This window comes from Choristoneura fumiferana, chromosome 21 (assembly GCF_025370935.1).
Source record: "Choristoneura fumiferana chromosome 21, NRCan_CFum_1, whole genome shotgun sequence".
NCBI lineage: Eukaryota > Metazoa > Arthropoda > Insecta > Lepidoptera > Tortricidae > Choristoneura > Choristoneura fumiferana.
The window spans coordinates 572,058-599,930 of record NC_133492.1 but is presented as its reverse complement, the minus strand read 5'-3'; the positions used below and the strand labels follow the sequence as shown (position 1 = coordinate 599,930).

At 39.9% G+C, this 27,873-nt stretch overlaps 1 protein-coding gene across 1 annotated transcript in view; it reads left to right on the top strand.

Moving 5' to 3' along the window:
• Window positions 1-27,611, top strand: part of LOC141439896 (myogenesis-regulating glycosidase) — a 61,084-nt gene extending 33,473 nt beyond the window's left edge. The window contains 9 exon segments of the mRNA XM_074104336.1: window positions 2,646-2,740; window positions 15,119-15,257; window positions 16,272-16,494; window positions 17,249-17,425; window positions 17,678-18,010; window positions 18,013-18,894; window positions 19,436-19,623; window positions 20,282-20,459; window positions 21,400-27,611. Coding sequence (XP_073960437.1) covers window positions 2,646-2,740; window positions 15,119-15,257; window positions 16,272-16,494; window positions 17,249-17,425; window positions 17,678-18,010; window positions 18,013-18,894; window positions 19,436-19,623; window positions 20,282-20,459; window positions 21,400-21,539 — 2,355 coding nt within the window. The 3' untranslated portion in view covers window positions 21,540-27,611.
• The last annotated feature ends 262 nt before the right edge of the window (window positions 27,612-27,873 follow it).

Below are 27,873 nucleotides of genomic sequence, written 5' to 3'. Positions count from 1 at the left end.
ATTTTTGCTTCGGGACTTGATCTGTGTTGGTGACAACGAGACCACCACAGGAGTATACTTGTTCAGATAAAAAAGCATACATTCAGTGAAACATAGAACCTCCTCTTATTCTTCCGCCTCCGCTCCGCTTATGATACAAATTATTACAAACCCCCATTCCCGCTCCGCTTATGGTGACTTTACAGCGCTATAGCAAGTGAAATTTGAATTTGAAAAACTTACATCAAACTGACGTTGTTCAATGAAAGAAATTGGTGATTTTCTCGACAACAAACTACATCATCATCCCAGCCTATATACGCGTCCCACTGCTGGACACAGGCCTCCTCTTAGAACAAGAGGGCTTGGGCCATAGTTCCCACGCGGGCCCAGTGCGGATTGGGAACTTCACACACACCATTGAATTGCTTCGCAGGTTTGTGCAGGCTTCCTCACGATGTTTTCCTTCACCGCAAAGCTCGTGGAAAATTTCAAATGTAATTCCGCACATGAATTTCGAAAAACTCAGAGGTGCGAGCCGGGGTTTGAACCCACGATCCTCTGTTTGAGAGGCCATTGGTCAAACCACTCGGCCACCACGGCTCAGGCTCGGGCTGATATTATTCTCAGATATTTTGTACTAAAAAATCACAAACTACATAATACAAAAAAATGTGTAGAAGTTAACTGATATGTTTACGTCCGAGTGTCCTAATAGATGACACCCTTCTGTCACCTCTATCGCTAATAACATAAAGCTAAAGATGATAACTATTGGGACAGTAGTGACGAGCACTTGTACGTTTACCTCGTTGTCGTGTAATAAAAACACGTATAAATTAGATAAGTAGATTATTAATAAAAGGGTTTATCATTAGTGCTCTGAGTTTTAAAATAATAGTATTGTTATAATAATAGTATAGTTATTCAAGAAGACATTAAAAGTGCCTAGATGTCTAACTATGAATTTTAACGTAAGCAAAGTGTTAAGAAAGGTTAGTACCTACGAGTAAACCATTAGTTCGTGTTTTGTATCTTCCTACCTACAGCCATCTGTTCTGTTGTCTCTTCTCTCTTCTCTTCTTCTCAGCCCTCTTCTACCAAATTTTTGGTGTAGGCCTCCTTCAACCTCTTCCACTCCGATCTATTTTGGGCAGTTAGAGTCCAGTTGCTACCCGCCACCCTTTTGATGTCATCTTTCCATCTCATTTGCGGTCTGCCCACTGGTCTTTTCTGTTCCCATGGTCTCCAATCCAGAACAACCTTACACCACGAATCGGTTTTTCGGGCAATATGACCCGCCCATTGCCACTTGAGCTTCGCTATCCTTCTACCAATGTCGGCGACTTTACTTTGCTTTCTAAGCCATTTGTTAGTTTTCCTGTCCCTCCTTGTGACTCCGACCAGTTTCCTCTCCATTGCTCTTTGGGCAACTCGGAGCTTTTCGACCACAGCTTTCGTTGTTACCCAAGTTTCTGCTCCGTAAGTTAAAACCGGCAGGACACATTGGTTGAAGATCCGTGCCTTTTGCTCTTGTTTAGTCTTGTTCTGTTGTCTAGGTGCTCATAAACATTATGAACTACCTTTTAATCGAGTGAGTTCGTATTTAATCGTTTATGAGCACCTAGAGAGCTCCGATTATGGCGATTAAAGGTATTAAAATCATCATCATCATCATCCCAGCCTATATACGTCCCACTGCTGGGCACAGGCCTCCTCTCAGAATGATTAAAATCACTTGATAATATTTTATTGAAAATTCCGAAATATAAAGCTCTACAAAATAACACTATTTTAGCCGCGAGAACTGGAAAAACAAAAAAAATGCATGCAGATGAATTGAGAAGGAACCTCCTCCTTTTTGAAGTCGGTTTTTATTACTTTTTTGATTACGACGCCACCTGTTAAAACTTCTTTGAACTACAATGGCCTAAAGATAGCTAAGTGCGTGACTGCGCTTAAATTCCGCGTTTTCATAACAGATGGCGCCACTTAGTTACTCAACGTACCAACATCTGACTGTGGTTACTGACATAGACAAACAGATAAAAAAACCGGCCAAGAGCGTGTCGGACACGCCCAAGATAGGGTTCCGTAGCTATAACGAAAAAAAACAAGTAATATTTTTCTAAGGATTTCATATTGTGTACGCAATCTTTCAGGTTTAGGTTTAGGTATATTATATTTAATCTAATTTTACCACCCCCACTTTACGTCTATGGGAGGTACCCTAAAAATGTTTTTTTTTTTTTAATTTACCACTGATGACCGATATACCTACAGCTGAATTACAGCTTTGTAGTACTAACGGTCTCTGAGCTTACCCGCGGACAGACAGACAGACAGACATGGCGAAATTATAAGGGTTCCTAGTTGACAACGGCACCCTAATTAAGATTTTTGTTATTGATCACTATAAGCTACCTCCGTAACCAAATTTCAAGTTTCTGGGACAACCGGAAGTACCCTAAAGGTTTGTCAGTTGCGGAAATTTGTATGGAAACACCTTCTTTAATAACTGTATGTTTTGATTGAGTCGACTTAGACATTCACTCCTTCAAGAGGCAGCAGACTTGAACATTCGATATTAATTTCAGAATACTTTTAGAAGTGTACAGCTTACAGTAGTGACACTGCTTTATTCTGTTTATTTCTCTATCTTCTAGATCCCGGAGCATCATCAGAGCACAGCGTCAGGGTTCAGCGATGGAGACAACCACACCGACCACAACGAGCCGTTCTCCGACGATGACAGGACCAAGTAAGTGTCATAATCACATCGTTACATCATCATCTCAGCCGAGAGGCGTCCACTGCCGAACTTAGCAGCCTCCCCTCCTTCAGGATCAGTGGCGTGCTTTGGGTCCATTTCAGGGTAGGCAGTTGGTAGCTGCGCTGCAGCAGGGAGCCACCAGCCACCAGGGCTAGCGCTGCCTAACCTGCAGCCTGTTCAATGCACGCCATGATAATTTTTAAGGTTCCGTAAATTAACAGTTCCCAAATATTGGTACTTGGTACACAATTTGGAATTAGGTTAGTATGTCTTTAAATCGGGGCCCAGCCAAAGGTACACTGCATAAGTGGTAACTTGGTCAACGGAAGCGGCCGCAGCGCAGCACAGCGGGCGCACTGCCCAAGTAAACGCGCAGTTTTTTTTTTTAAATCTGATATATACGACGCCAAGTATCGTAATTATGGATTTAAAAGTGACAATTGACAGCAATGTATTTAATTCCGAGAGGAGGCCTAAGCCCAGCAGTGGGACGTATATAGGCTGGGATGATGCTGATGAAAATTATAAATTACAAAATACATTATGATATTTTTTCTATTTCAATACCTCTTACTACGTAAAAACATTGAAATCGGTACTTACAGAGGCATCAAAGACGCAACGAGCTATTTTTTACTGCTATTAATTTTTAGGAAAACAAATAAAGGATCTAGTAAACTAGTAAAGTAAGGATTACTCACAGGGAGTGAGCGTGTTACCAACCAGTGCTCCTGCCGTCTGACGGTGTCTCATGCAATCTCAAGGGACCCCTAATAAGGAAGCTCCTCGTTCAATGACCCCACTTGCATTGCGAAATCTTTGCTCTCATGCATACGCCTATTTCGCAATCAGACAGCATTATCGCTCACATCCGGTATATTAAATTAACTAGGCTGTACCCGTGGTTTCGGTCGCATATTCCATTAGATCTAGCTTTTGAATTTGATCATTCTGAGATTTTTCATAGATTAATAATAATAATAATAGTGATTTCTTTCACAAAACACTTTTTACATAGTTATAGGTATTGTCCTTCAGACTCCAAACTAGGCGAAGCCTGTATCTCGGTACCTAGTCTGCATTAGTGTTAAGTAAAATAAGATAGAGAGGCTAGAACTATATTAATATTCGTGGAAAACCTTTTAACATGCAGCCTGTGTTCATGTGTGAATCCGTGGGAATACCGGGATAAAAATTAGCTTATGTGTAATCTCAGAAGCCAAGTCATCTACATATCCAATTTTGATCCAATCTGTCCAGCTGTTTGGGCGTGACGGAGTAACAAACGCACAATCAAAAACTTGCACATTTTTGAAAAAAGGCCTATTTCTTACAATTAACCTGTTTTGTAACCTGCGAAGCGATTCAATGGTGCGTGCGAAGTTCCCAATCCGCACTGGGCCCGCGTGGGAACTATGGCCCAAGCCCTCTTGATCTGAGAGGAGGCCTGTGCCCAGCAGTGGGACGTATATAGGCTGAGATGATGATGATGATGATGATGAACCTGTTTTGTGTTTGTGAGATGGTTTTAAAATAATTTTATTTCACAAGCAAGTCCATATAATATTTTTTTTTACATAAAACAACACAGTCTATTACTTTTACATACTTAGTTCACTTTACTTTGAAAACAAGATCTTTGAATTTTTTTTTTTAATTTTTTATTTGACTGGATGGAAAACGAACAAGTGGGTCTCCTGATGGTAAGAGATCACCACCGCCCATAAACATCTGCAACACCAAAGGTGCGTAATTTAGAAAGAAAGAAAGAAAAACAGAAATAAAGATAGGTTATTGTGTACTTCCTACAAAGAAGCAGGTAGATTATCATTCTCAGACAGTGAGTAAGTGAGTCGTCTAAACATTATTTGTTTGCTCACTAACATAACACCTTTTTTTAACCGACTTAAACATGAAGGAGATTTTCAATTAAAGTATTAAGTTTGTTACCGCAGAACTCCGTTTTTATAAATCAATTTATCATATGCATAGTTCCCGCAGGATAACGATAAATGAATTCTTTCCAGACGAAGTCGCGGGAAACAGCAAGTAATTAATAAATATCATGGGGCAATTGACGCCATTTGACTAATCTTAGAGTAAGCAAATCTTATGAATGAATCTGTACATCGAATCACTAACTACTTATTTTCTTTGACAATTAATTTAAGATTTAATTCAGACTTATTTTTAAAATTTGTTAACAGTCCTATCACTCTTCTAAATCGCTACAATCTTAACTGAGTGGTCGTGATCGTCGGTTGAGGATCAGTAGAGCTACCACAAAATTCGAAATCCGTATCGTACCGTCCCTTTCACGCTCGTATTAAATAATATTAGCGTCAGCGGAACAGCAAGATAAGTTCGAATTTTGCACATCGTAGTATTGGACCAGTAGTCAACCTTTATCATGACTTTCTTGGAAAAGTTGTGTGATGGTTTCTTCCTTGCTGTCCACACCGCAGAGCTGGAGTCCGATAAAAGTGCTGCTGCCCACACTTACACCAGAGGGACTGCTACGAAATTTGAAAATCAAAGTTCGTATCGTACCGTCCCTCTCACTCTCGTATTAAATAATATTAGCGTCAGCGGAACAGCAAGATAAGTTCGAATTTTGCACATCGTAGTATTGGACCAGTAGTCAACCTTTATCATGACTTTCTTGGAAAAGTTGTGTGATGGTTTCTTCCTTGCCTTCCACACCGCAGAGCTGGAGTCCGATAAAAGTGCTGCTGCCCACACTTACACCAGAGGGACTGCTACGAAATTTGAAAATCAAAGTTCGTATCGTACCGTCCCTCTCACTCTCGTATTAAATGATATAACCGTCAACGGGACCGCAAGGTACGAAGTTCGAATTTTGCACTTCGTAGTAAAGGGCCCGCAGGGCTACTACGAAACTCGAATCTCGAAGGTCGTATTGTACTGTCCCTCTCGCTCTCGTATTAAATAGTATAAGTGTCAGAGGGACCGCACGACACGAACTTCGAGTTTCGAGTTTCGTAGTAGCCCTGCTGATCTAGCCTGTTACGACACCCATGGAAAGAAAAAGGTTCATACTCTTCTGAAATCTGACACGGTATGCTTGTTCTATCTAATTCTAACACACTATCGATCAAATTTCTATTGAAATGACGTTAACAGTATTAACATAACGAATGTTAATGAGTTGACTCGGGTCAAGAAACAGCGATGACAGACGCTATCGAATGCAAAGAAAGCGGAGCTCGTGCGATAAAAACAAGTGCGTAAAGTTTGTTTCAAATTCCAACATCAGTAGAATTCTTTTTTTTTATTCAAACTGTAAACACGCTTCAAGATATTAGAGTAAGACATAAATGTGCATGAAATAAACGAGGGCGCCTATTTATTTTAGTCATAATATTTATGAACTAAAAGAATTTCTTTGCTCACTTGCGACCTTTTTGATATGGACCTCCGCAAAGTAACGTCTGATTCAATAAACCATATTGTCCGCGAACCTGCCTACTAACGCCACCTAGCGGATCGCTTACTGCACCACTCGCCGTTTCAAGATTAATGCACGGATCCAACGAAAGGGAGCGCGCCGAACGTCTTACAAAAATATGAAACAACCGTCATTCTTCATTCGCTTCACCTTTCACTTACAAGACTTGAGTTTTTAACGTCTTGCATTATATCAAATTCTATCAAAATTATTTTACGAACTTTAAGTTTATTACAAAGCTTTAAAATCATAAAAGCTCCTTAATTGAAGAAAGCCCTACCGTTGACACCCATCCTCATCAGGCTAACTCATCGCCTAAACACGTAATATATTTATGTAAAGTAACAAGTTTTTTTTTAATTCAATAGGCAAGTAAGTACCACAATAATTTCGTTTATACGAGTAAAATATTTGTTAGATTTTTCTATTTTATATCGTTACCTATTTACCAAAGAAACAAATTTAATGTGAAATAAACTTACCGATTTTTTTCATTAAACCTAAACGTATTGTATGTATGTATGTATGTATGTAAACTCTTTATTGTACAAAAGAAAATTAACAAAATACAATTGACAAACTTTAAGATACTTGTACAAAGGCGTATTATCTTAACAGTCACAAATAATTGTAAGGCAAATATTTAAAAGAATTAGTAATTATTTAAATAGCAAAACACTCTCATCATAATTCCACCCGAAGTCGCACCAAGTAAAAGACGCACATTAACTCTGCGCACGTATGAACCTCGATCTGCGCCCGAGTCGCTCAGTATCGCACGCCGCGCATTGTCGCACTGTCACTAGATCCGCTAAACTGTGCCGCGAATCCAAAAACGGAAGAGAAAAAGTGCGTTTATTTTGAAAAGTGGACTAGCTGTGGTCTCGTGTAAGCTAACTGTTACTGAAGTGGTTTGACGTGATTTTTTGACGATTCGAAATTTTTTGTGAGTACTTTGAGTATGTAGGTTTTTTTTAATCTCGGTCTTGATTGCTTAGGCTACAGCTAAAAAAAAAAACTGACCAAGAACAAGTCGGACGCGCACCGAGGGTCCTTTCATTCCTAAATCGACTTATAATCAATTTCAAGTCTCTTTAGGTTCTTGTTTTAAAAAATAAGTTAAAACAAGAGAAGCCGTTTGTTTCTCATTAAAATGTCAAGAGCTGTATCAGAAAGATAAACATGACATCATCTTCTAAGATAATAAATAAATAATAAATATGGAAATACAAAATATCCATAGGACTAAAACTAGCACCTATTAAAGTAAAATACCTAAAACCAAAACTATAATTAAAAAAGAGAGGTGGGCCTCTTGGCATGGTGCCCATCACGCAGGCAGCATTCCCGCGTTGAACTGCGATTGAGATTCTTTGCGCGAGAAAGCTGCCGGCGCGAGGGTTGCCTGTTGCCTCCCTTAACTTAATATGGAAATAGAATAGAAGAATTGAAAATACAAACTGAAATAAAGATGCACAGAAAAAACAGAAAAATAAGACCATCACTGGGAATCATCTTATTTTTCTGTTTTTTCTGTGCATCTTTATTTCAGTTTGTATTTTCAATTTAGGTTTTACGGGATGACCGTAAAAGTAAAAATTTGGAATTGAAATAAAAAATACAAAAAGATTCCAAAAAAAACAATCTTAGAATAGAAGAACTTGTTGGACCACGAACAAAAAACATTTCAATCTTTTTTAAAACAGTGATATCTGGAATTTGGGTGGTATCTTTTTCGATATTTCACACGAATTGATGGCTATTAGGGCCGAAAAGTTCTCGAATGGAGGCCAGGGATCGGCAAACGCAGCGTATGTCTATAGGGGAGGCCTATGTCCAACATTGGACGTCCTACGGCTGAGATGATGATGATGATAATAGACGGTAACTCCTGGCGGTAACATCCTTCTTATTGGCAATAACTATTAAATAAATAACTCTTTAATTTGTTCTTTAGAAAAATGTTACAAATCATCACTAATTAACGCGTTAATGGTTTTGAAGCAAAGCACTTTAGTCAGTTATTTCAAATGCAATTGCTCTTCAAACAAGTCTAAATCGTGGTCTTATTTTTGTATGACATATGTGAATAATTAATATTGTGTTTACATGACGGCAGCAACTATTTTTCATATTAAGCTACATTTATACAGCGCGGGATATATGTGTATCGTTATTATTATAATATGGTCATAGAATGTCGCCGTGGTGGCCGAGTGGTTTGACCTATCGCCTCTCAAGCAGAGGATCGCGGGCTCAAACCCCGGCTCGCACCTCTGAGTTTTTCGAAATTCATGTGCGGAGCACATTTGAAATTTACCACGAGCTTTGCGGTGAAGGAAATCATCATGAGGAAACCTGCACAAACCTGCGAAGCAATTCAACGGTGTATGTGAAGTTCCCAATCCGCACTGGGCCCTTCTGAGAGGAGGCCTGTGCCCAGCAGTGGGACGTATATAGGCTGGGATGATGATGATGATAGAATGTCGATCGTCTTATCAGCCGTAGGACATTGACTGTTGGACATAGGTCTCCCCCAAGAATCTCCAATTACTTCGGTTGGAAGCGGCCTGGATCCACAATGAGCCTGTCTGTGGCTTTAACCAAGTTATGAGTCCAGCTCCAAGAACTCGGCATTAAACAGAGTCTATCATCCATAGACGAGTTGATCAGGCAGAAGACTAAATTGAATGACGTAATAACAGACATAGAACGTAGAAAGTGGAGATGGGCAGGACATATCGCTAGAATGGACCACAGTCGTTGGGCGAGAAGAGTCCTGGAGTGGAGACCCCGTGCTAACACCCGCGGTAGAGGACGACCACCAAAAAGATGGACAGATGATATCCGGCAGCAAGCTGGCGTAAACTGGATGCGAGTGGCAATGCATAGGCAAGACTGGAAAAGTAGAGAGGAGGTCTATATCCGAAGACGGGTGCTATAAGGGCTGTTAGAGATAGATAGATAGATCGTCCATAGTGCAGTCTCGCATCCTTACTTTTTTCGGACACATATGTCGTAAAGCAGACGCAGCTATGGAGCGACTTGTGATCCAGGGGAAAGTCGAAGGCACTAGGCCACGAGGTAGATCGCCTATGAGATGGACAGACCAGGTCAAAGCAGCAATAGAAGGACCACTACACGCAAGCATAAGGAAGGCTGTCAGGGAGGAATGGAGGCGTATTGTTAAGCTTGCTACCAGCACCTAGAAAATGATGACCACGACCACTCTGTCAAGAGTGAAACGACGAAGAAGAAGAAGAGTCCAGCTCTTTGGTGGACGACGTACCTACGCTGTCCATGCCGATCCGCGGTCTTCATTAGAAAACTTTTCGGCTTCAATGGGCATCTGTTCTCCGTGCTATATGCCCATTGATTGCCGCTATGCATCCCAGCCTATATACGACCCACTGCTGGGCAAAGGCCTCCTCTCAGAACAAGAGGGCTTGGGCCATAGCCCCCACGCGGGCCCAATGCGGATTGGGAACTTCAAACTACCATTAAGTTGCTTCGCAGGTTTGTGCAGGTTTCCTCACGATGTTTTCCTTCGCCGCAAAGGTCGTGGTAAATTTCAAATGTAGGTAATTCCGCACATGAATTTCGAAAAACTCAGAGGTGCGTGCCGGGGTTTGGGGTTTGAACCCACGACCCTCTGCTTCAGAGGCGATAGGTCAAACCACTAGGCCACCACGGCTTGCCGCTATAACGAGACTTAATTCATTTGGCAAAGGATGTCGAAAGGTTCGATTTCGGTTTCGACAGGAAATCGATGGAAATTCGCAATTCTGAATTTCGCAAAAAAATCCCGTGGAAAGTCCCGAAAATGACATCACCGATTTAATTTATGGTTGCCTTAAAGACTTGCGCCTCATGTCTCTAATATTGGTGGTGGAAATTTTGCGTCCATAGGTACCTATCTCAATCGCGTGTAAACATCTTAATAAAAGTAGCTTATGTAGGTACGGTTGTTAGCTTGAGGGAGTAATAAACTAACCAACAACAAGTTGGACAACCCCGACTTTGTCACTTTAATCGTGAATGTCTCAAAAACTGCTGTACTGATTTTGATAAAACATGTCTAAGAACCATCGCTTGAAAACCTACTTTAAATTGGTCCACCCGTTTAAGAGCTACGGTGCCACAGACAGACACACAGAGTGGTCAAACTTATAGCACCCCTCTTTTTGCGTCGGGGGTTAAAAAACACGTTCATACGGACGCACGAACTCACAGTTTCGCATTTTTAATTAGCATAAGCTAATAAGCATAAGCCGTGGTGGCCTAGTGGTTTGACCTATCGCCTCTCAAGCAGACGGTCGTGGGTTCGAACCCCGGCTCGCACCTCTGAGTTTCTCGAAATTCATGTGCGGAATCACATTTGAAATAACATCGTGAGGAAACCTGCACAAACCTGCGAAGCGATTCAATGGTTCGTGCGAAGTTCCCAATCCGCACTGGTCCCGCGTGGGAACTATGGCCCAAGCCCTCTTGTTCTGAGAGGAGGCCTGTGCCCAGCAGTGGGACGTATATAGGCTGGGATGATGATGATGATAAGTTATAATACATCATCCATAAAAATTATGTACACACGATGTCGCTCGCGCCGTATGGGGTTTTAGTTCCTCGAGCTACAGGTTTCTACATGCAAGAAAAAATGTTGATTGACAAGAGAATAACACTAGAGATGTTTTTCATGACGTACCTAACCTACTACGCAGTTGTACAACAAATTGAAAAATCACCCAGGGTGGGGCCAGCAGGTACCTCTGTGCTACTAATGTCATGTTGACATCTCATTATATACTTTTGTCAAGGAAATAATAGTGATCCTGATCCTGGGTCATAATTCAATTTGTTCGACTGTTTTTCTTTTATACGACTGGATGGCAAACGAGCAAGTAGGTCTCCTGATGGTAAGAGATCACCACCAACCATAAACATCTGCAACACCAGGGGTATTGCAGACGCGTTGCCAACCTAGAGGCCTAAGATGGGATACCTCACGTGCCAGTAATTTCACCGGCTGTCTTACTCTCCACGCTGCAAGCACTGCTGCTTCACGGCAGGATTAGCGAGCAAGATGGTGGTAGCAATCCGGGCGGACCTTGCACAAGGTCCTACCACCGGCAAAACAAAACTTTGACTTTGACTGTACGACAAAAAGACGAATTTGTCATCACATCATGCATAATATTCGGAATCAGTCAATAACCCTCCTTCGCCGAGTCGGGTAAAAAAGGCATTTTTTTATGTAGAGCAATATTGTAAGACATTATTATTCATCATGTTTGTAGTTAAACGTTGGCCTATATTATACTGATAACGATTATCTTCATAGCAATTAACTATTTGCTTATAATTCTCGTTGTGTTGAGATCTAGCTCACCAAGCTAATTTGGCATGTTCATAACTCAGTAGGTAACTTGTTAATAACCGTTCGCTAAACCTATTTTACTTTTGTCGTTATCTAATATTTTGACTTTATAAAAAAAAATGGGACACTTGACACCAATTGACCTAGTCCCAAACTAAGCAAAGCTTAACAGCGGATAAACATACTTATATAGATAAATACGTATTAAAAATCCAAGATCCAAGAACAAACATTCGTACTATTTATACAAATATCTGCACCGGTCGAGAATCGAACCCGGGACCTCAAGCTTTGTAGTCAGGTTCTCTAACCACTTAGAAATCCGGTCGTCAAAAAAAAACTTATAATAGTTTTATATAATTTTGCAAAATGTAAAAGAAAATATTTAATTTAGAGTGAATTTCTGATGTATAAAGAGGAACTTTACATTCTTTGTAACTCCGGACTCCAAGCACTGCGTTGTGGAAGGCAAAAATAAACGACCAAACGATTTTCCAAATAAAAAGTCATCATTGGAGGCTCACCCGAAGACCACACGAATTTCCACCCAATTTTTAAACCCCAACGCAAAATGGTGAAATTTATGCAGATGTTTATGGGCGGTGGTGATCTCTTACTTTCAGGAGACCCACTTGCTCGTTTGCCATCCAGTCGAATAAAAAAAAGGACAATGTTAAATTTGATGCCGATGTCTGTCTGTCTGGATCAAATTCAACAAAATTCAAATTCAAATGATTTATTCAGTAAATAGGCCGCAATGGGCACTTTTACACGTCATTTTTTTAAACTACCAGCGCTTTCGGAAAGACCATCATTGCCAAGAAAAATGCGCCGCAAGAAACTTGGCAGAAAGTCATTTTTTCATAAAAATATAATTACAAATAAAATACTTAAAACTATATTATACAATTAAAGAAAAAAAAATACAAAAAAATAATAATAAAAGAAATACAGGGATGTATGGGGTCCCTTAGTTACAATACTAAACACTAACTATATCTAAACTATATCTACGTTCAGTGGAAGTGTAGAATGCTTCCACCGTCATAAATTTTAAAATAATAATAACAATAATTTAGTTCTGAAATATACATTTCAGGTCACAGGATCTGGCATTTAGCTCTCAAACGAATAGACCTATTTCGATTTTTTTTAATGATATAGCTGGAAAACGAGCTGGCGGGTCACCTGATGGTAAGCGATCACCGCCACCCATTGACACCTACAGCGTTATTAGGACTGCGGGCGCGTTGCCGGCCTAAAGGGGAGGGGATAGAGGAGGGGGGAAGGGGGAGGGGAGTCGGGCCTCCGGATCTTCATTCACCGTACGAAACACAGTAGCAAACCTACTATTTCACGCCGGTATTCTGTGGGAGTGTGGTACTAACCCGTGCGAGCCGGCCCATTCGTACTGCAGCCAGCATGCGGTTACAGTAAGGGTCTACCAGCTGTTACTGCTGCTCCTAAATGGTTCCAACGGAAGACCAGCGTCGGCCGCAAGGTTGACATCATGCTGAGTTGGGGCCATTTCGTGACAAAATTTGTCTTTATTTCCTTTTTTCTTTTTCTTTAATTTGTAAAATGTCACGAATAAATGTTTTTCTTTTTTTTCTTTCTTTCTTTTTTACGAAAAAGTGTGTTCCATTAAAATCGGGTCAGCCATTTTTAGATATAAGAAAGAAAATGCGTTTATTGCCAATAATTAAGTAGGTATATATAATATTACACAAGAAGGGTACCTACTCTAAAACTAAGTTAACTTACTAACTAACTATAAAATATGCGGGTTCTATAAAAGTTATTTATAATGTTGTTGGTGAAGAGGTAAATGAACTTTTATAAAAATCCCCTATGGAACTTATAAAAGACAATGTCGGGGGTTTAAGACTTTTCCAAGTTGATTTCGTAGATTATACTTAGATAATTTGGTCATTATCTGACATTTTGCCTTTGCTATTTTTATATGTATTTTCAAATGACGAAAGAAAATGATTTATTCAGAAGTGAATAAAAAGGAAGTTTAAGCACACACATTTCCACCCAATTTTTAAGTAATATACTCCAGTTTCTAGACTTTAACAGCAGGGATAGCATTACCTGTATAAACTAACAGCCCACGTCGACCTTGCTCGGAACTGGAAATACGTGATAATGAGGATGTGACACTGGAAGTGGACTTACTGCCATCTTGCATTTTGACACACTTTATTTGACATTTTATTTGAGTAGCCTCGTCCGCTCGCTGCAGTTTGTGCGATTAACCGGGTTATTTTTATGCACCACTTTTTTGTTTGCTGCCATATTTACTTAAAATATTTTGATGAAATGGCAATATTAGGTACTTAAATATTAAGTTACAGCAACTAACAATTGAATTGAAATATTACATTGAATAACAGAGAAGAAATAAAATAAATAAAATAAAAGCTAGTATCTTGAAACTAAATGAAATCTAGAAATGGCCCTCCGTGCTTTGTGCCCAAAAGATAGCAGCGTTTTCTCGTTCGACAGATAAATAATGGCCCTATGGTCTCCAGTTGTTAGCTAGGCGCTTTTGCAAATTTTAGGGTTCCGGAGCCAAAATGGCAAAAACGGAACCCTTATGGTTTCGCCATGTCTGTCTGTCTGTCTGTCTGTCCGTCCGCGGCTTTGCTCAGGGACTATCAATGCTAGAAAGCTGTAATTTTGCAAGGATATGTATGTAAACTATGCCGACAAAATGGTACAATAAAGTATTTTGAATAAAAGTTTTTAGGGTACCTCCCATAGACGTCAAGTGGGGGTGATTTTTTTTTTCTCATCCAACCCTATAGTATGGGGTATCGTTGGATAGGTCTTTTACCATTAGGGGTTTGCTAAGACGATTTTTCGTTTCAGTAATTTGTTTGCGATATATTCAACTTTAAAGTGCAAATTTTTATTAAAATCGAGCGTCCCGACCGGTACCTAGGTTGAAAAATTTTAAAATATTCAGGATGGTAAAAAGTATATCAAACTTTCAAGGAAAACTATAACGGTTTGCTTGAGAATTATTAGTAGTTTATGAGTAAATAGCAGCCTTAGGTATAAAATATACCTACCTAAACTTGGAACATTCCGTATTAAATACGAAATCCTCAGAAAAATATTCCAGTGGTGGTGTAGTGGTATAGCACGTGGCACGGAATGCCGAGGACCTGGATTCGATTCTCAGCACTGGTCTTATTTTTCTGGTTTTTCTATGCATCTATATTTCAGTTTGTATTTTCGATATGAGTTATACGGAATGACCGTAAAAGTAACAAAAAATTTGGAATTGAAATAAAAAATACAAAAAAGATTCCAAAAAACCAATCTTACACTATTACTTAATAATTTCGTAATGGCTACGGAACCCTATTTAGGGCGTGTCCGACACGCTCTTGGCCGGTTTTTAAGAGTATAAGTAGTATGTGCGCCAGGGCCTCTCTGGACATGTTGACAGATAGAGATTATAAACTAAATTGAAAAAAAAAACAGAGCTTTATAAATGCGTATTTTTCAGAGCACCTCTCCGCTCCCCGCGGCGCAAGTACCCTCGGCGCGCGCGCAGCGAGTTCAGCATGGACGAGGACGATTACTCGCCCAACAACTCCGTCGTGTCTGTCAACTCGCTCGCCAGTCTGCTGCGAGAGAAACTCCAGGTTGGTTACTGCTCTAGCTGAGAAAAGAGCGAGGGAAGGTCATTCTTTACAGAAACCAATGGGGATCAATAAAATTAGATTCAAAGTACTCCACAGAACCTAACGGGAGAATGCACCCCCTCTCCCGGCTTTCCAGCAAATGGCTGAAACAAGTCTTTGGTTAGATAAAAAAATCCCTCCAACCCTCTTTTACTTATAGTAGCTCTAGGTAGTTGGGGGCACGCAGCAGGATTTTTTAAACGGGGTGCAAAAAACCGTGGTGGCCTAGTGGTTGGACCTATCGCCTCTTAAGCAGAGGTTCGTGGGTTCAAACCCCGGCTCGCACCTCAGAGTTTTTCGAAATTCAAGTGTGAAATTACGTTTGAAATTTACCATGAGCTTCACGGTGAATGTAAACATCGTGAGGAAAGTTCCCAATCCGCACTGGGCCCGCGTGGGAACTACGGCCCAAGCCCTCTCTTTCTGAGAGGAGGCCTGTGCCCAGCAGTGGGACGTAAAGAGGCTGGGATGATGAGCCGGGTTTTTTAGCCGGTGATAATCGGCACTGTCGGGGTCCTCCCTTCCCGATTTTTCCCGAGTGCACGCCCCCATGTCATATAAAGCACCTCATATAAAAAATAAAAAATAAAACAAGGAAACAAAGTCAGAAGGTTCTCAAATGGCGTCCGCTGAGCGGGAGACGAGCTGTCGGTACGGTATGCCTCCAACAAGATGGAGCGCCGATCTGGTTAAGATCGCGGGATCGCGGTAGTACGGAAAGCACAAGACCGGTCTGAGTGGAGAGCCTTGGGGGAGGCCTAATGTCTGTCTATGTATGTAGTGGACGTCTTTCGGCTGAAATAAGATGAAACAAAATCAAAGGTGTATTTGGCCCTTCAGGAGACAACTCAAAAAAACAATAAACGCTCCCAAAATCAATGAGCAAAATGAATGAAATCTTCTTCGTGTCAAAGACTATTTTCACTTGCAACTCCAAGTCGAAGACTAACTTCCCTTTTCACATTTACTTCGCAGAGTATCCCTCAAAAAATCCGCAAGAAGCCGACAGACTACAAGCTCCGTGCATTCGTGGCTCTCATGTTCCTCGCAGTCGTGTTCTTCGTGGGTTTCGCATACGTCCTCTACCACCGACAAGCCAGCAGCCAAGCGTACTTCGATGCATTACAGTTCAATGAGCCAAAGAGGCTGCTGAGAGTGCTGAGTGCTGATGATGTGGAGATTTTGAGGGCCAGTTTAGGTGAGATACTTTCAGTTTCTTTTGTTGTTCAAGAGGTCATGAGATTAAGTAAGGAGATTGTTTCTTTATGACCATGAGTGCTAAATATACTCAGCGACTCAAAATTTGGCCCGCTCTTCATACAAAATTACATACATTTGAGGGCCAGATTTTTGCCGCTCAGTAGAATTGCAGTGCGGTTGTGTTTATTGTAAGTAGTTTGCTTGAACCCAAAAGGCTCCTTAACAAGTCTGTTTGTAATGGCAATTTGGAGTATCATTGCCAAGAATGCGCGCAATAAAGCATAAACAATATTACAATTTAACTAGTAATACAAGCATAACAAAGTGGATTAAATAATTAGAAGAGATAGTAAACCAACTATGAACACATCGGATTTCCAAACCGATGGTTTCGTACAAATTTTAGGTATAGTGTATATGAATATCCAAGTTAAGCAGAGCCCCTCTCTTAAGCAAAATGTTAGTGCTATAAGAGCTACCTCATAAAAAAAATTAGTTTCTAGGACAACCTGAAGTACCCTATAGGTTTTTCGATTACGGAAATTTGCAGATTCACTCCTTCTAGGGTTACGGCTCGGTTGATATAAAGAGTAAGCACAGTAGCACCATTCATGAAGTTTACTAGTTACAATCATCAGCTATCTGAACTTTAGTGTTGTTAGTTTAAAAAGAAGAGCGGACCCTCCGTTGCAAACCAATTGGTTCCTATCCATGACTGGTGCCTTCAACCTACATTGTTTTTGTTATTCCAGCGGTGAATCTAAAAGGCAAGGTAAAGGCGTTCCCCTGCCTCCCGGAGCACCGGCGCGAGGGCTCCGAGTGCCTGGAGTGGCTCGCCGCCGCGCGCTTCTACCTCAAGTGCCTGCCGCACGACCCCGGCGTCGACAATACCACGTGTTATTCCGTGCACTGGAAGTCTCTACGACATGGTACGTAAATATAGATAGATACTTTGAATCATCTTGGCAAGCAGTGCGTGTGCTACTCTATGTACTACTGTACTCTCTGCATTGGAATGACGCGACATGGTACGTAAAGATAGATCTAAATAGCTCAACTTATCTTGGCGGGCAGCGCTGTCTGGGTATGTACTCTATGTTCTTTTCTGTGCGTTGGAAGTCCCTGTGACATGGTTGGTACTTTTGTATGCATTACAAGTAAATTAAATTTTTAAATTGCAGATGTCCACCCAACTGATTGTTTCGACTGGAGTGACACGAAGACTCATTGGTACGGCGGCGGCCAGGCCTCTAACCTCACATGGCCCCTCAACATCGGCTCCATCGACTTCACGCCCTTCATCACCGGAGACATTCAAAAATCCCAATTCGGCAACGTCCTCACCAGATACCTCATCAACTCCAAGGGCGCTGCCGTAATCATTGACGAAGAAACTCCTCTACACATCTCCGTCAACAAAGGAAGCAAACAAATCTGCATCAAAGCGCAACACGACAACTTCGCTTATGCTAATAAGCTCACAGATTTTCCTGAGATGAGCTACAACATCTGCACTTCAAGGACATGAAGTCTTTGCATTCTTCCATACACAGTCACCAACGTGCTCCATTATGGGACGGTCTTAAGCCAGCTGATATGCAGACTTTAGAATCTTTGATATCTGAACCGGTGTGGCAAATAGCTCCTAGATTCAAACACGAGTTGCAAGCCGAAACTATATCAAAATACACCGAAGACGTTATCAATTTAGGTTTCCTCAAACAAGGCCATGTTTTGATCAACGAATACTGGCAGAATGAAATAGGAGACTTAACCGTAGACACGAGTCGATTTGAAACTTTAAATATAACCGTAGATAAACTACACAGAAGAGGCTTTAAAGTTGCATTTACAATTCAACCTTTTATAAGTACTGAGAGTAAGAATTTCGCCGAGTGCGTGCAAAAGAGACTGTTGATTAGCGAGAGAGAAAGCGATAGGAGAATACCAGCTTTAACTAGATTCAAATCTTTGGCCAGTGCTGGTGTTTTAGATATCACCAACAATAGAACAGTTCCATGGCTTCTAGAAAAACTTCAAGCGGTAATAGAAAAGTATCACATAGACTCTTTTTATTTAGATTTGGGTACAGGGTATGATATGCCGATGTATTACCAGTGTGAGAAGCGATTGATCAATCCAGATCAGTACAAAACGATATTTACGAAGACCTTTGAGAAATCCTTGAATATTATTGGTGTGTCCGCTGCCGTGTCGTTACCTAGGCCGCCCATATTTGTCAGTTTACCACCTTTTGAATCGAGTTGGGAAGCGCTAAGGTCAGTCATACCGACGATGTTGACTTATGGCATAAGCGGGTTTCCTTTCATCATGCCTGGTGCTGTGGGAGGTGACATCTACTGGCCTGGAAGCGAGCAGTTCCTGCCTTCTTCTAAAGGTAGAGTTGATACCTATATAATATAATCTACTTCTAGATCTAAGGCTGCGACTATGGTGCTCTACAAAGAGGCATTATATCGTGCTGTATTTCAAAAAAACTTCAACCCTCTGAGTACCTTGTGACTGCTGGTTTATTTGTGTTCATTTATGAACATTGCTATTATTAAAGAACAGTGGTATAATTGGTGCAAAAATCTATTTTTGAGCAATGGAACCCAATATAACGTTTTAAACTTTCGTGATTTTCACTCATAGTCAAAATACCATAAACGCCACACTAAACTACCCCACTACTACTCTACTTCAGTCTACTCGTGACCACGGCCACTGTAATGTGATCAAAACGTCGAGATAAATATTACTCGTGTGTTTTAGCGTGATAAATCCCGTTTGTGGTATTTTGACTAAGAAACCGAATGGTGATTTATAGACAGAGCCGAGAAAATAAATTCCTTTTTAGGCAAATAAGCGCACCGCACATTTTCTCTTCATCTAGGTACTATTAGTTCTGTAATCTGAAACAGAATTTTTACTAGCAGGCTCCCTGGATTCAAACGTGACTAGTTCTGACAACGGCATAGAGCTGCCAGAAGTGGAGCTGTACACTCGTTGGCTGCAGATGGCCACGTTCTTGCCGGTGATGAAGTTCACGCACCTACCGAGCAAGTACAACGATGAGAAGGTCCTCGAAATGGCCAAGAACCTGACTAGTTTGAGGCAGAAAGTTGTGAGTATACATTTTTGGATGCCTATCAAGGTATTCTACTATTAGGTCTTAATATCGTAGAAAAAACCTTTTTTTTATATAAATTCATTTTTTAATACAGTTTTTTTTTTTGCTTTTATTGTCACTCAAATTACATTATCAATATCAAGTTTCAAGTCGATACCATAAACCGTCGAAGAGTTCCGTCTTGCGGAGATGATTCTAGCCCATCAAAAATCCACTGCCTGATTGTATTGCTACAAAATTTACACAAGTATGCCAAACTTCAGCTCAATATTTGGTAGCGGGAAGTGGTCGTAAAATTATTTGCGAATTACGAAAAACAGAAACTTTTAGACACACCTTCGCAGAGACGTTAGTTCTCTCTGCATTTTTTATAGGATCTACAATGGGGAGTGTTCCGACGAACTCTTAAATCTCATCCCAGCTGCTAAGTTCCATCACCGTAGCAGTTGGCATAAGGGTTGTTTTCACCCGCACCTTTATTGCTGTATTTATAATGCTGTAAGTGTCCATGGGCGGCGGTGATCACTTACCATCAGGTGACCCGCCTGCTCGTTTGCCAGCTGTTCGATAAAAAAACATACCGAACGTCGCAAGTAAAACTACAAAAAAATCCTAACAGATAAGATAATTGACAGAACCCTTCTCTCGCCAGGTAACTCCTCTACTCCAGAAGTACAAGCGCGAGGCGCTGGAGGAAGGGCTGCCGCTCATCAGACCGCTCTGGCTGGTCACGGGGGGAGACGCGGCCCTCTTCGTCCAGGACGAGTTCGCCATCGGGGACGACATTGTAGTCGCGCCAGTGCTGTTCCCTGGACAGACCACTAGAGAGGGTGAGTGACGATGAGTCATGTCATGAGGTAGTTAGCTCGTAAAATCTGTCTCTGTATTCTATACTCATGAAAATTTAGGACAAACCTCATTCTTTTAGAAACCGACGGCGATTGTCTAGTGACTCGTCTGTCTCTAGCACACCGATTGTTTATGGCACCTTAGGCAGCAGCAATTTGACTGCAGAGTGTCGTTTCTATACTTGTTTGGGATAGGTATTTAACTAAATGTAAACAAACTTTTGTGCGGTGTATATTTTATGCTCAGCGCATTGACTCTGATTTATGATAGGGTTTCCAATCATCCTGATTTCCTAGGCCATGTCGTGCTTGTTGGCGTTTCTTAGAGCTGACTACATTTAAATAGTTTTAAAGAAGCTTCCTCGGTTTTTAAAACAAACTGATCCCATTAATATTATTAATGCGAAAGTTTGTAAGTCGGTTTGTTACAATCTCATCGATCATCATCTCTCGATGATCAGTGGGGAAGCTAGTAGATGTATAGAGGATGACAAAAGACAGTTGAGAGCTTATTAAACAAGTGAAAACCTCAACGTGCCAAAAAATAACGGCTAAATTTTTTCAATTCTCAAGGGGGCGACAGCTGACCTCTCTCCTTACCTTTTTTTTTTATTCGACTGGATGGAAAACGAGCAAGTGGGTCTTCTGATGGTAAGAGATCACCACCGCCCATAAACATCTGCAACACCAGGGGTATTGCAGATGCGTTGCCAACCTAGAGGCCTAAGATGGGATACCTCAGATGCCAGTAATTTCACCGGCTGTCTTACTCTCCACGCCGAAACACAACAGTGCAAGCACGGCTGCTTTACGGCAGGATTAGCGAGCAAGATGGTGGTAGCAATCCTGGCGGACCTTGCACAAGGTCCTACCACCTGCAAAACCTCTACCTTACCTCTGCTAACACTGTTTCTTTCCGCAGTGTACTTGCCCGCGGGGCTGTGGCAGGACGGCATCGACGGCTCCCTGCGCAAAGGCAGCCGCTGGATGCACGAGTACCGCGTCCCCCCCCACCGCGTGGCGTACTTCACGCGACGCCCCGACGACCTGAGGTTCCGGTAGCGACCACCATGCAGCATCGGTGATTTGTAAGAAGTGTGACGTAAACGAAAAGCGTTAAGGTTACACATTACACTGTATCCATAAAATGACCGTAATGTAATAGCAACGTGTCTGGCAAAAATATATGTATTTTTTAGGGTTCCGGAGCCAAAATGGTAAAAACGGAACCCTTATAGTTTTGCCATGTCTGTCTGTCTGTCTGTCCGTCCGCGGCTTTGCTCAGGGACTATCAGTGCTAGAAAGCTGTAATTTTGCACGAATATACATGTAAACTATGCTGACAAAATAGTACATTAAAAAAATTTAAATAAAATCTTTTTTAGAGACGTAATGTGAGGGTGATTTTTTTTTCAACCAATCTTGTAGTGTGGAGTATCGTTGGATAGGTCTCTTAAAACCATCAGGGGTTTGCTAAAACGATTTTTCGATTCAGTGATTTGCAAAATATTCAACTTTAAAGTGCACATTTTCATGAAAATCGAGCGTCGCCTCCCCTCTAAAATCTAAACCGGTGCGTGGAAAATTTTTAAAAAATTCAGGATGGTAGTAAGTATATCGAACTTTCAAGGAAAACTATAACGACTAAGTTTGCTTGAGAATTATTAGTAGTTTAAGAGTAAATAGCAGCCTAAGATATAAAATATACCTAAACTTGGAAGATTCCGTATAAAATACGAAATCCTTAAAAAAATATTACTTAATTTTTTCGTAATGGCTACGGAACCCTATTTTGGAGAAGTCTGACACGCTCTTGGCCGGTTTTAATTTATTTATTGCACCTTCAAAAATAAGTAGGTATACTCATACATACATATGTTATTTTACATGTGCAGCTTAAGACTAAGGGGCTGTTGCACCATCCATTGATTAGCGTTAACCGACGGTTAAATGTGATGCCGTCTCCGTCTATTCGAACAAAACAAATAGAGACGGCATCACACCTAACCGCCAGTTAACACTAATCAATGGATGATGAAACCTCTAAATATCTTATTAATTATAGAAGGACACCGCATGCCCAAAATAGCAGTGGTATTTAAAAATACAAACTGAAATATAGATGCACAGAAAAAACAGAAAAATAAGACCATCACTGGGAATCGAACCCAGGTCCTCGGTAATCCGTACCGCGTGCTATACCGCTACACCACTGATGGTGAAAATTTGGAATTGAAATAAAAAATACAAAAAGATTCCAAAAAAAACAATCTTAATTCAGTGGTATTTAACTTAAAACTAATAAATGTTGTATGCTCCTAAACTGGAAGCTTAACTAAGCTAATAACTAAAAATAAATTATGTAATAGATTTATTTTTTGTTTATAAGAGTGACAAATTTTTAGATCGAAAAGTTTGAGACTATGCCCATAGCACGTTTCGTAACCAACCGTCGCAGTCGCGTGTCCATGTAAGCGTTTGACTTTGACATTCCGTTCCTGACATGTTTCTACTCTTATTACGGTCATGACATGATACGATGTAGTGTGTAGAGACCTTAAAAGGTTTTTCAGTTAAACCAGCGTTAAGCTGAGCTTAAAAATGCATGTTGTTATAATAACGAGGGATTTTCAAAAAAATATATAATGTTGCTTCCAAATGCACAATATGAATATTCCCAGCAACTTTCGTATATAAAGCTGGTTAAGCCTTAATAAAAAAAGTGTGGTCAACCCTAGTGGCTTAAAATGTTCGAAGGCACTAATATCGGTGAAGAAAACTCAAAGTCACTCAGATGGCTATGGGAGGGCTATGCTCGGGGTTTCTCTGCGGGATAGAATTTGAAATGATGATATCCGCAGTAGAACTAAGGTTACCGACATAGCCCGAAGAATTGCGAAACTAAAGTGGCAGTGGGCGGGGCACATTGCTCGCAGGACTGATGGTTGATGGGGCCAGAAGGTTCTCGAATAGCGTCCGCGGACCGGGAGACGAGCTGTCGGTAGGCCTCCAACAAGATGGAGCGACGACTTGGTTAAGATCGCGGGATCGCGGTGGATGCGGAAAGCACAAGACCGGTCTGAGTGGAGAGCCTTGGGGGAGGCCTATGTCCAGCAGTGGACGTCTTTCGGCTGACATGATGATGACTAATATCGGTCTCCATTATTATTTGATAGCTGGCAGAATACACTTGTACTTCTTTCTCTGTACCTGTTGCCAGTAAAACGTCGATATAAACTACCAAACTTATAGGCCGAGTGATCGCGAAGCCGCCCGTGCATCGCGCGTTTGACAACAAGTGAGTGCAACTACGAAATTCAGAGCACGCCCTTGCAGGCGCCGCTCGTCATAAAGTTTGCGATTATTGACCGACAGTCGCTGTTCCAAGACGTTATCATAATAATTATCAACTAAAAGAATTTCCTTCCTCACTCGCGACTTACGATAGCTAAGCTTATGCAAAATATGCGTGTTCATGCAGTTCCTTCAAGCTAGGAAGCAAGTGAAGGGAAGGGGTGAGCAAGGACATTCTTTTAGTTCATTGATTATGAAAGATTGCTCTATTTGCGCAGAAGATACGGTGGTTGAAAGACTTTGCAGGCTTACCTTTATAATTTGGTAGTTAGACACTTTTTTATTAGTAGCTTTGAAGTGATTTTTTTGTTTAAAAAATATGCCATACCAAAAGTGTTTTTACATGTATATTCTTCTGTATTTCTAGTCTGTATAAATTATATGAATAAATATGTTATTTAAAAAAAAATAACTTGCCGTGTTAATAAAATGCGTGATAGTCGGATTGACTTATGTTACGGATATATAGTTTAGATAACAATGCAAGCGCAGTCAACCAAATGCCAAATTATAGAAAAGTAAAAAAATTAAGATTGGTTTTTTGGAATCTTTTTGCATTTTTTATTACAATTCCAAATTTTTGTTACTTTTACGGTCATCCCGTAAAACCTATATCGAAAATACATACTGAAATATAGATGCACAGAAAAATAAGACAGGCGGTGGGAATCGAACCCAGGTCCTCGGCATTCCGTGCCGTGTGCTATACCGCTACACCACCGCTGGACAATAAAAAATATTTTTCTATAATTTAATACATTCTAAGTTTAAGTTGTATAAATAGTCAATTTATATAATAAACAACTAAACATTTTGTATTATGTTCATTTTGTAGCAATTCGTTACCCTTGTCTCTTGCAATATTTAATAGTAAGAATAGAAGTTAAAATATGTAGTAGATATTCATAATTATTAATTTAAGTAATATATTTTAGTCAATAATATAAAACAAAATGTTGTTTAACTGTTGTGATACTTATGTAATAATAAAATAAGATGTATGTGAGTTGAAAATGTATACGAAGAGGACCAACTAGGAACTCAGATCTCTTTTTATAAAGGAAGTAAAATAATAATAAAAATATACTAGGTAGCCAAACAACTTTATTTCCTTCTGCATATTTAATAGAAAATTGACAAAAAATTGTTGCATATCACTTGGTAAAATGAATTGTCATTATATTGTATGTATATTTATGTCATTATATTATACCCAATAATTATAAAATTTGACATTATACTAAGTAATATAACTTGACATTGAAAATTTGTACACCTTCATGTAGGTTGAATGCGCATGTACCAATATTTGAATTTTTAGACCGTGAAACCGTATCAAATACATATTTCTGATTCTGATTCTGATCTTGATACCTAATTTAGAATTAAAAAAAATATAGTATGTTGATTTTTATGCCGACTGAATAAATATTTCTGATAATTATTTAAAGACCTGTTTGTAACGTATTGTAGCATTTGCTATTTATTTAAATATATCTACATCTACATATATTATGCATATACGGTTCATTATAGTGTGTTATCGTAATAAGGTATTGACGATTGATGCGCCGCGCGTTTTATTCCAAACAGCCAGTCTAGTGCCGTAAGGTACATAGTGGGTACCTACATAGATGTCTTTGTTTAAATATTATTTTTTATGAGTTCCTAGTTTAGATAAGTTTTAAATGTGATTACTACAGCCATTCCAAAATTAGAAGTAGCTTTTTTTATAGAAACATTAAGTTTTTAGTTACTTTTAACGACTTGTTTTGGAGGCCAAATTCCACCTCTGCAAGATTATTACTAAGCGCACGTACGGGCGCAATTGCAATCACATTTTTTATCTACTAAACGGTTTATTACGGCTAGTAAATAAGATACTAGTTTGCGAAGCCCAGCTGTGATAGTTTTCTTTGTAACTTCATTATGACATACTCGTAATGCCGTGACTTTTTTCACATAAAATATTAGCCACTTCATATAAATATCTGCACTTTGCTTTGTATTTCACAAGCACTCTTAATCAGTGATATTTTCCGTCATTATAGACCATCACTCGCTCATATGCTGTCTACCTAAAGTCCTAAATCCGCATTTACATTTTATCTGTCGTGTTGTGTCGTGATGCTCTCTGTCTCTCTCACTCTCTATACCTTTGATGCGACACAACACAACACATTGCATCAGATAAATGTGAACGCAACCATATAAAATGTATGAAACCGATACCGTTCTGAGTCGTCACGACACAACACGACATATATAAAGGTGAATGGTGCCTAATTGAGATGTGACGCTACCAAGAACAGTTTTATTTTGCGATGAGATCGCATCACTACAAGGAGCGATGGCCCATTAAGGCGGCCTCTAAAGATTCTGTTATTTTGTTAAAGAATCTTAAAATGCGTAAATACGCGTGGAAGTAATAGATAACTGGAGCAGGCTAAAGTCCAGCGGTGGACATTTGTTGATAATAATGAGAGCTCGAAAAAGGGCGAGCTGTAATTGTAAGTTTGCATAACATGGGCAATATGGACATACCCTGTCATTTAAGGGTAGTTTTCCTTAGCGATTATTCTGATTACTAACGAAATTATTTTATTTCCACTGTTTTATTTTTAACATGTGGACAGTATTTTAATTTAAAGTACAATTAATACATCTCACTTTAGTGAATGTAGAAAGATTTTCTCTGTCTATAAGTGGAAATGAAACGTAAGAAGTATGCATTGAAAATAGAAAATATAGAAAACTGTTGTGTTTCGGCGTGGAGAGTAAGATAGCCGATGAAATTACTGACACTTGAGGTATCCCATCTTAGGCCTCTAGGTTGGCAACGCATTTGCAAAACCCCTGCGGTGTTGCAGATGTTTATGGGCGGTGGTGATCTCTTACCAGCAGGAGACCCACTTGCTCGTTTTCCATCGAGTCGAATAAAAAAAATAAGATTGTTTTTTTTTGTATTTTTTTTTGTATTTTTTATTTCAATTCCAATTTTTTTACTTTTTCGGTCATCCCGTAAAACCTAAATTGAAAATATAAACTGAAATATAGATGCACAGAGAAACCAGAAAAATAAGACCAGCACTGGGAATCGAACCCAGGTCCTCGGTATTCCGTACCGCGTGCTATACCGCTACACCACTGCTGGTCAACGGTACAGACACGAATTTACCCTATGCACCACATATCTCAGCTTGTTTGTTTCTTATCTAGCCACTCAAGCAGTGACGCTAGCGACATCTATACCGTAGCCCTCATCGAGAAACGGGTACGGAATACCGAGGACCTGGGTTCGATTCCCAGTGCTGGTCTTATTTTTCTGGTTTCTCTGTGCATCTATATCTCAGTTTGTATTTAAAAAAAAAAACTTTAAAAAATAAAGTACTTACTTTATTACAATTTTACAGAAACTTTAGAATAAATTTAAAAGCTGTCCGTACTCGTTTTGAAATGTATTGTCATTTTAGTTTATTCATATTGAGCCAAGTTTTGTTTTAATATTTACTTTCAGGGTGTGTCCATATAAATATCTACACACGACAGTAATGGCATGAGAAAAGCTCACCTTTTTCGAGCTCTGATATGATGTTAAATGAGTGTTATGTCATTATACAGTCGGCAGCATGAGTGGATAAGTGGTGGTAGAGTCGCGTGTATATCATTTTGAGCTCTACAACTGCTTGTCTACATCTACTGTTGACTGTATCTGTTATCTTAGATTAAACGATAAAAGTTTATTGTGTTCTTATGCTTATTAAACTGATATAAACTGTGTTTGGTGTTTTAATTTAACTTTATGTCACTTTATTTGTATATGTCATCCCAACAAATAATACGGTCGAGGTTATTGAAGCATGTCATGTCGAGAAAATTGAATCAGCAAATATACTTGTGACAACCCACAGGTACATTTTTCAAAGAAATTTTAATAACAACATTTATTATGATATGAAAATATTCCAACCCGGGATCAAATTTTTGCTCACAAGTTCATGAACTCGACTGTACGTAATTCAGTCCTCGACTGTACGTCCCA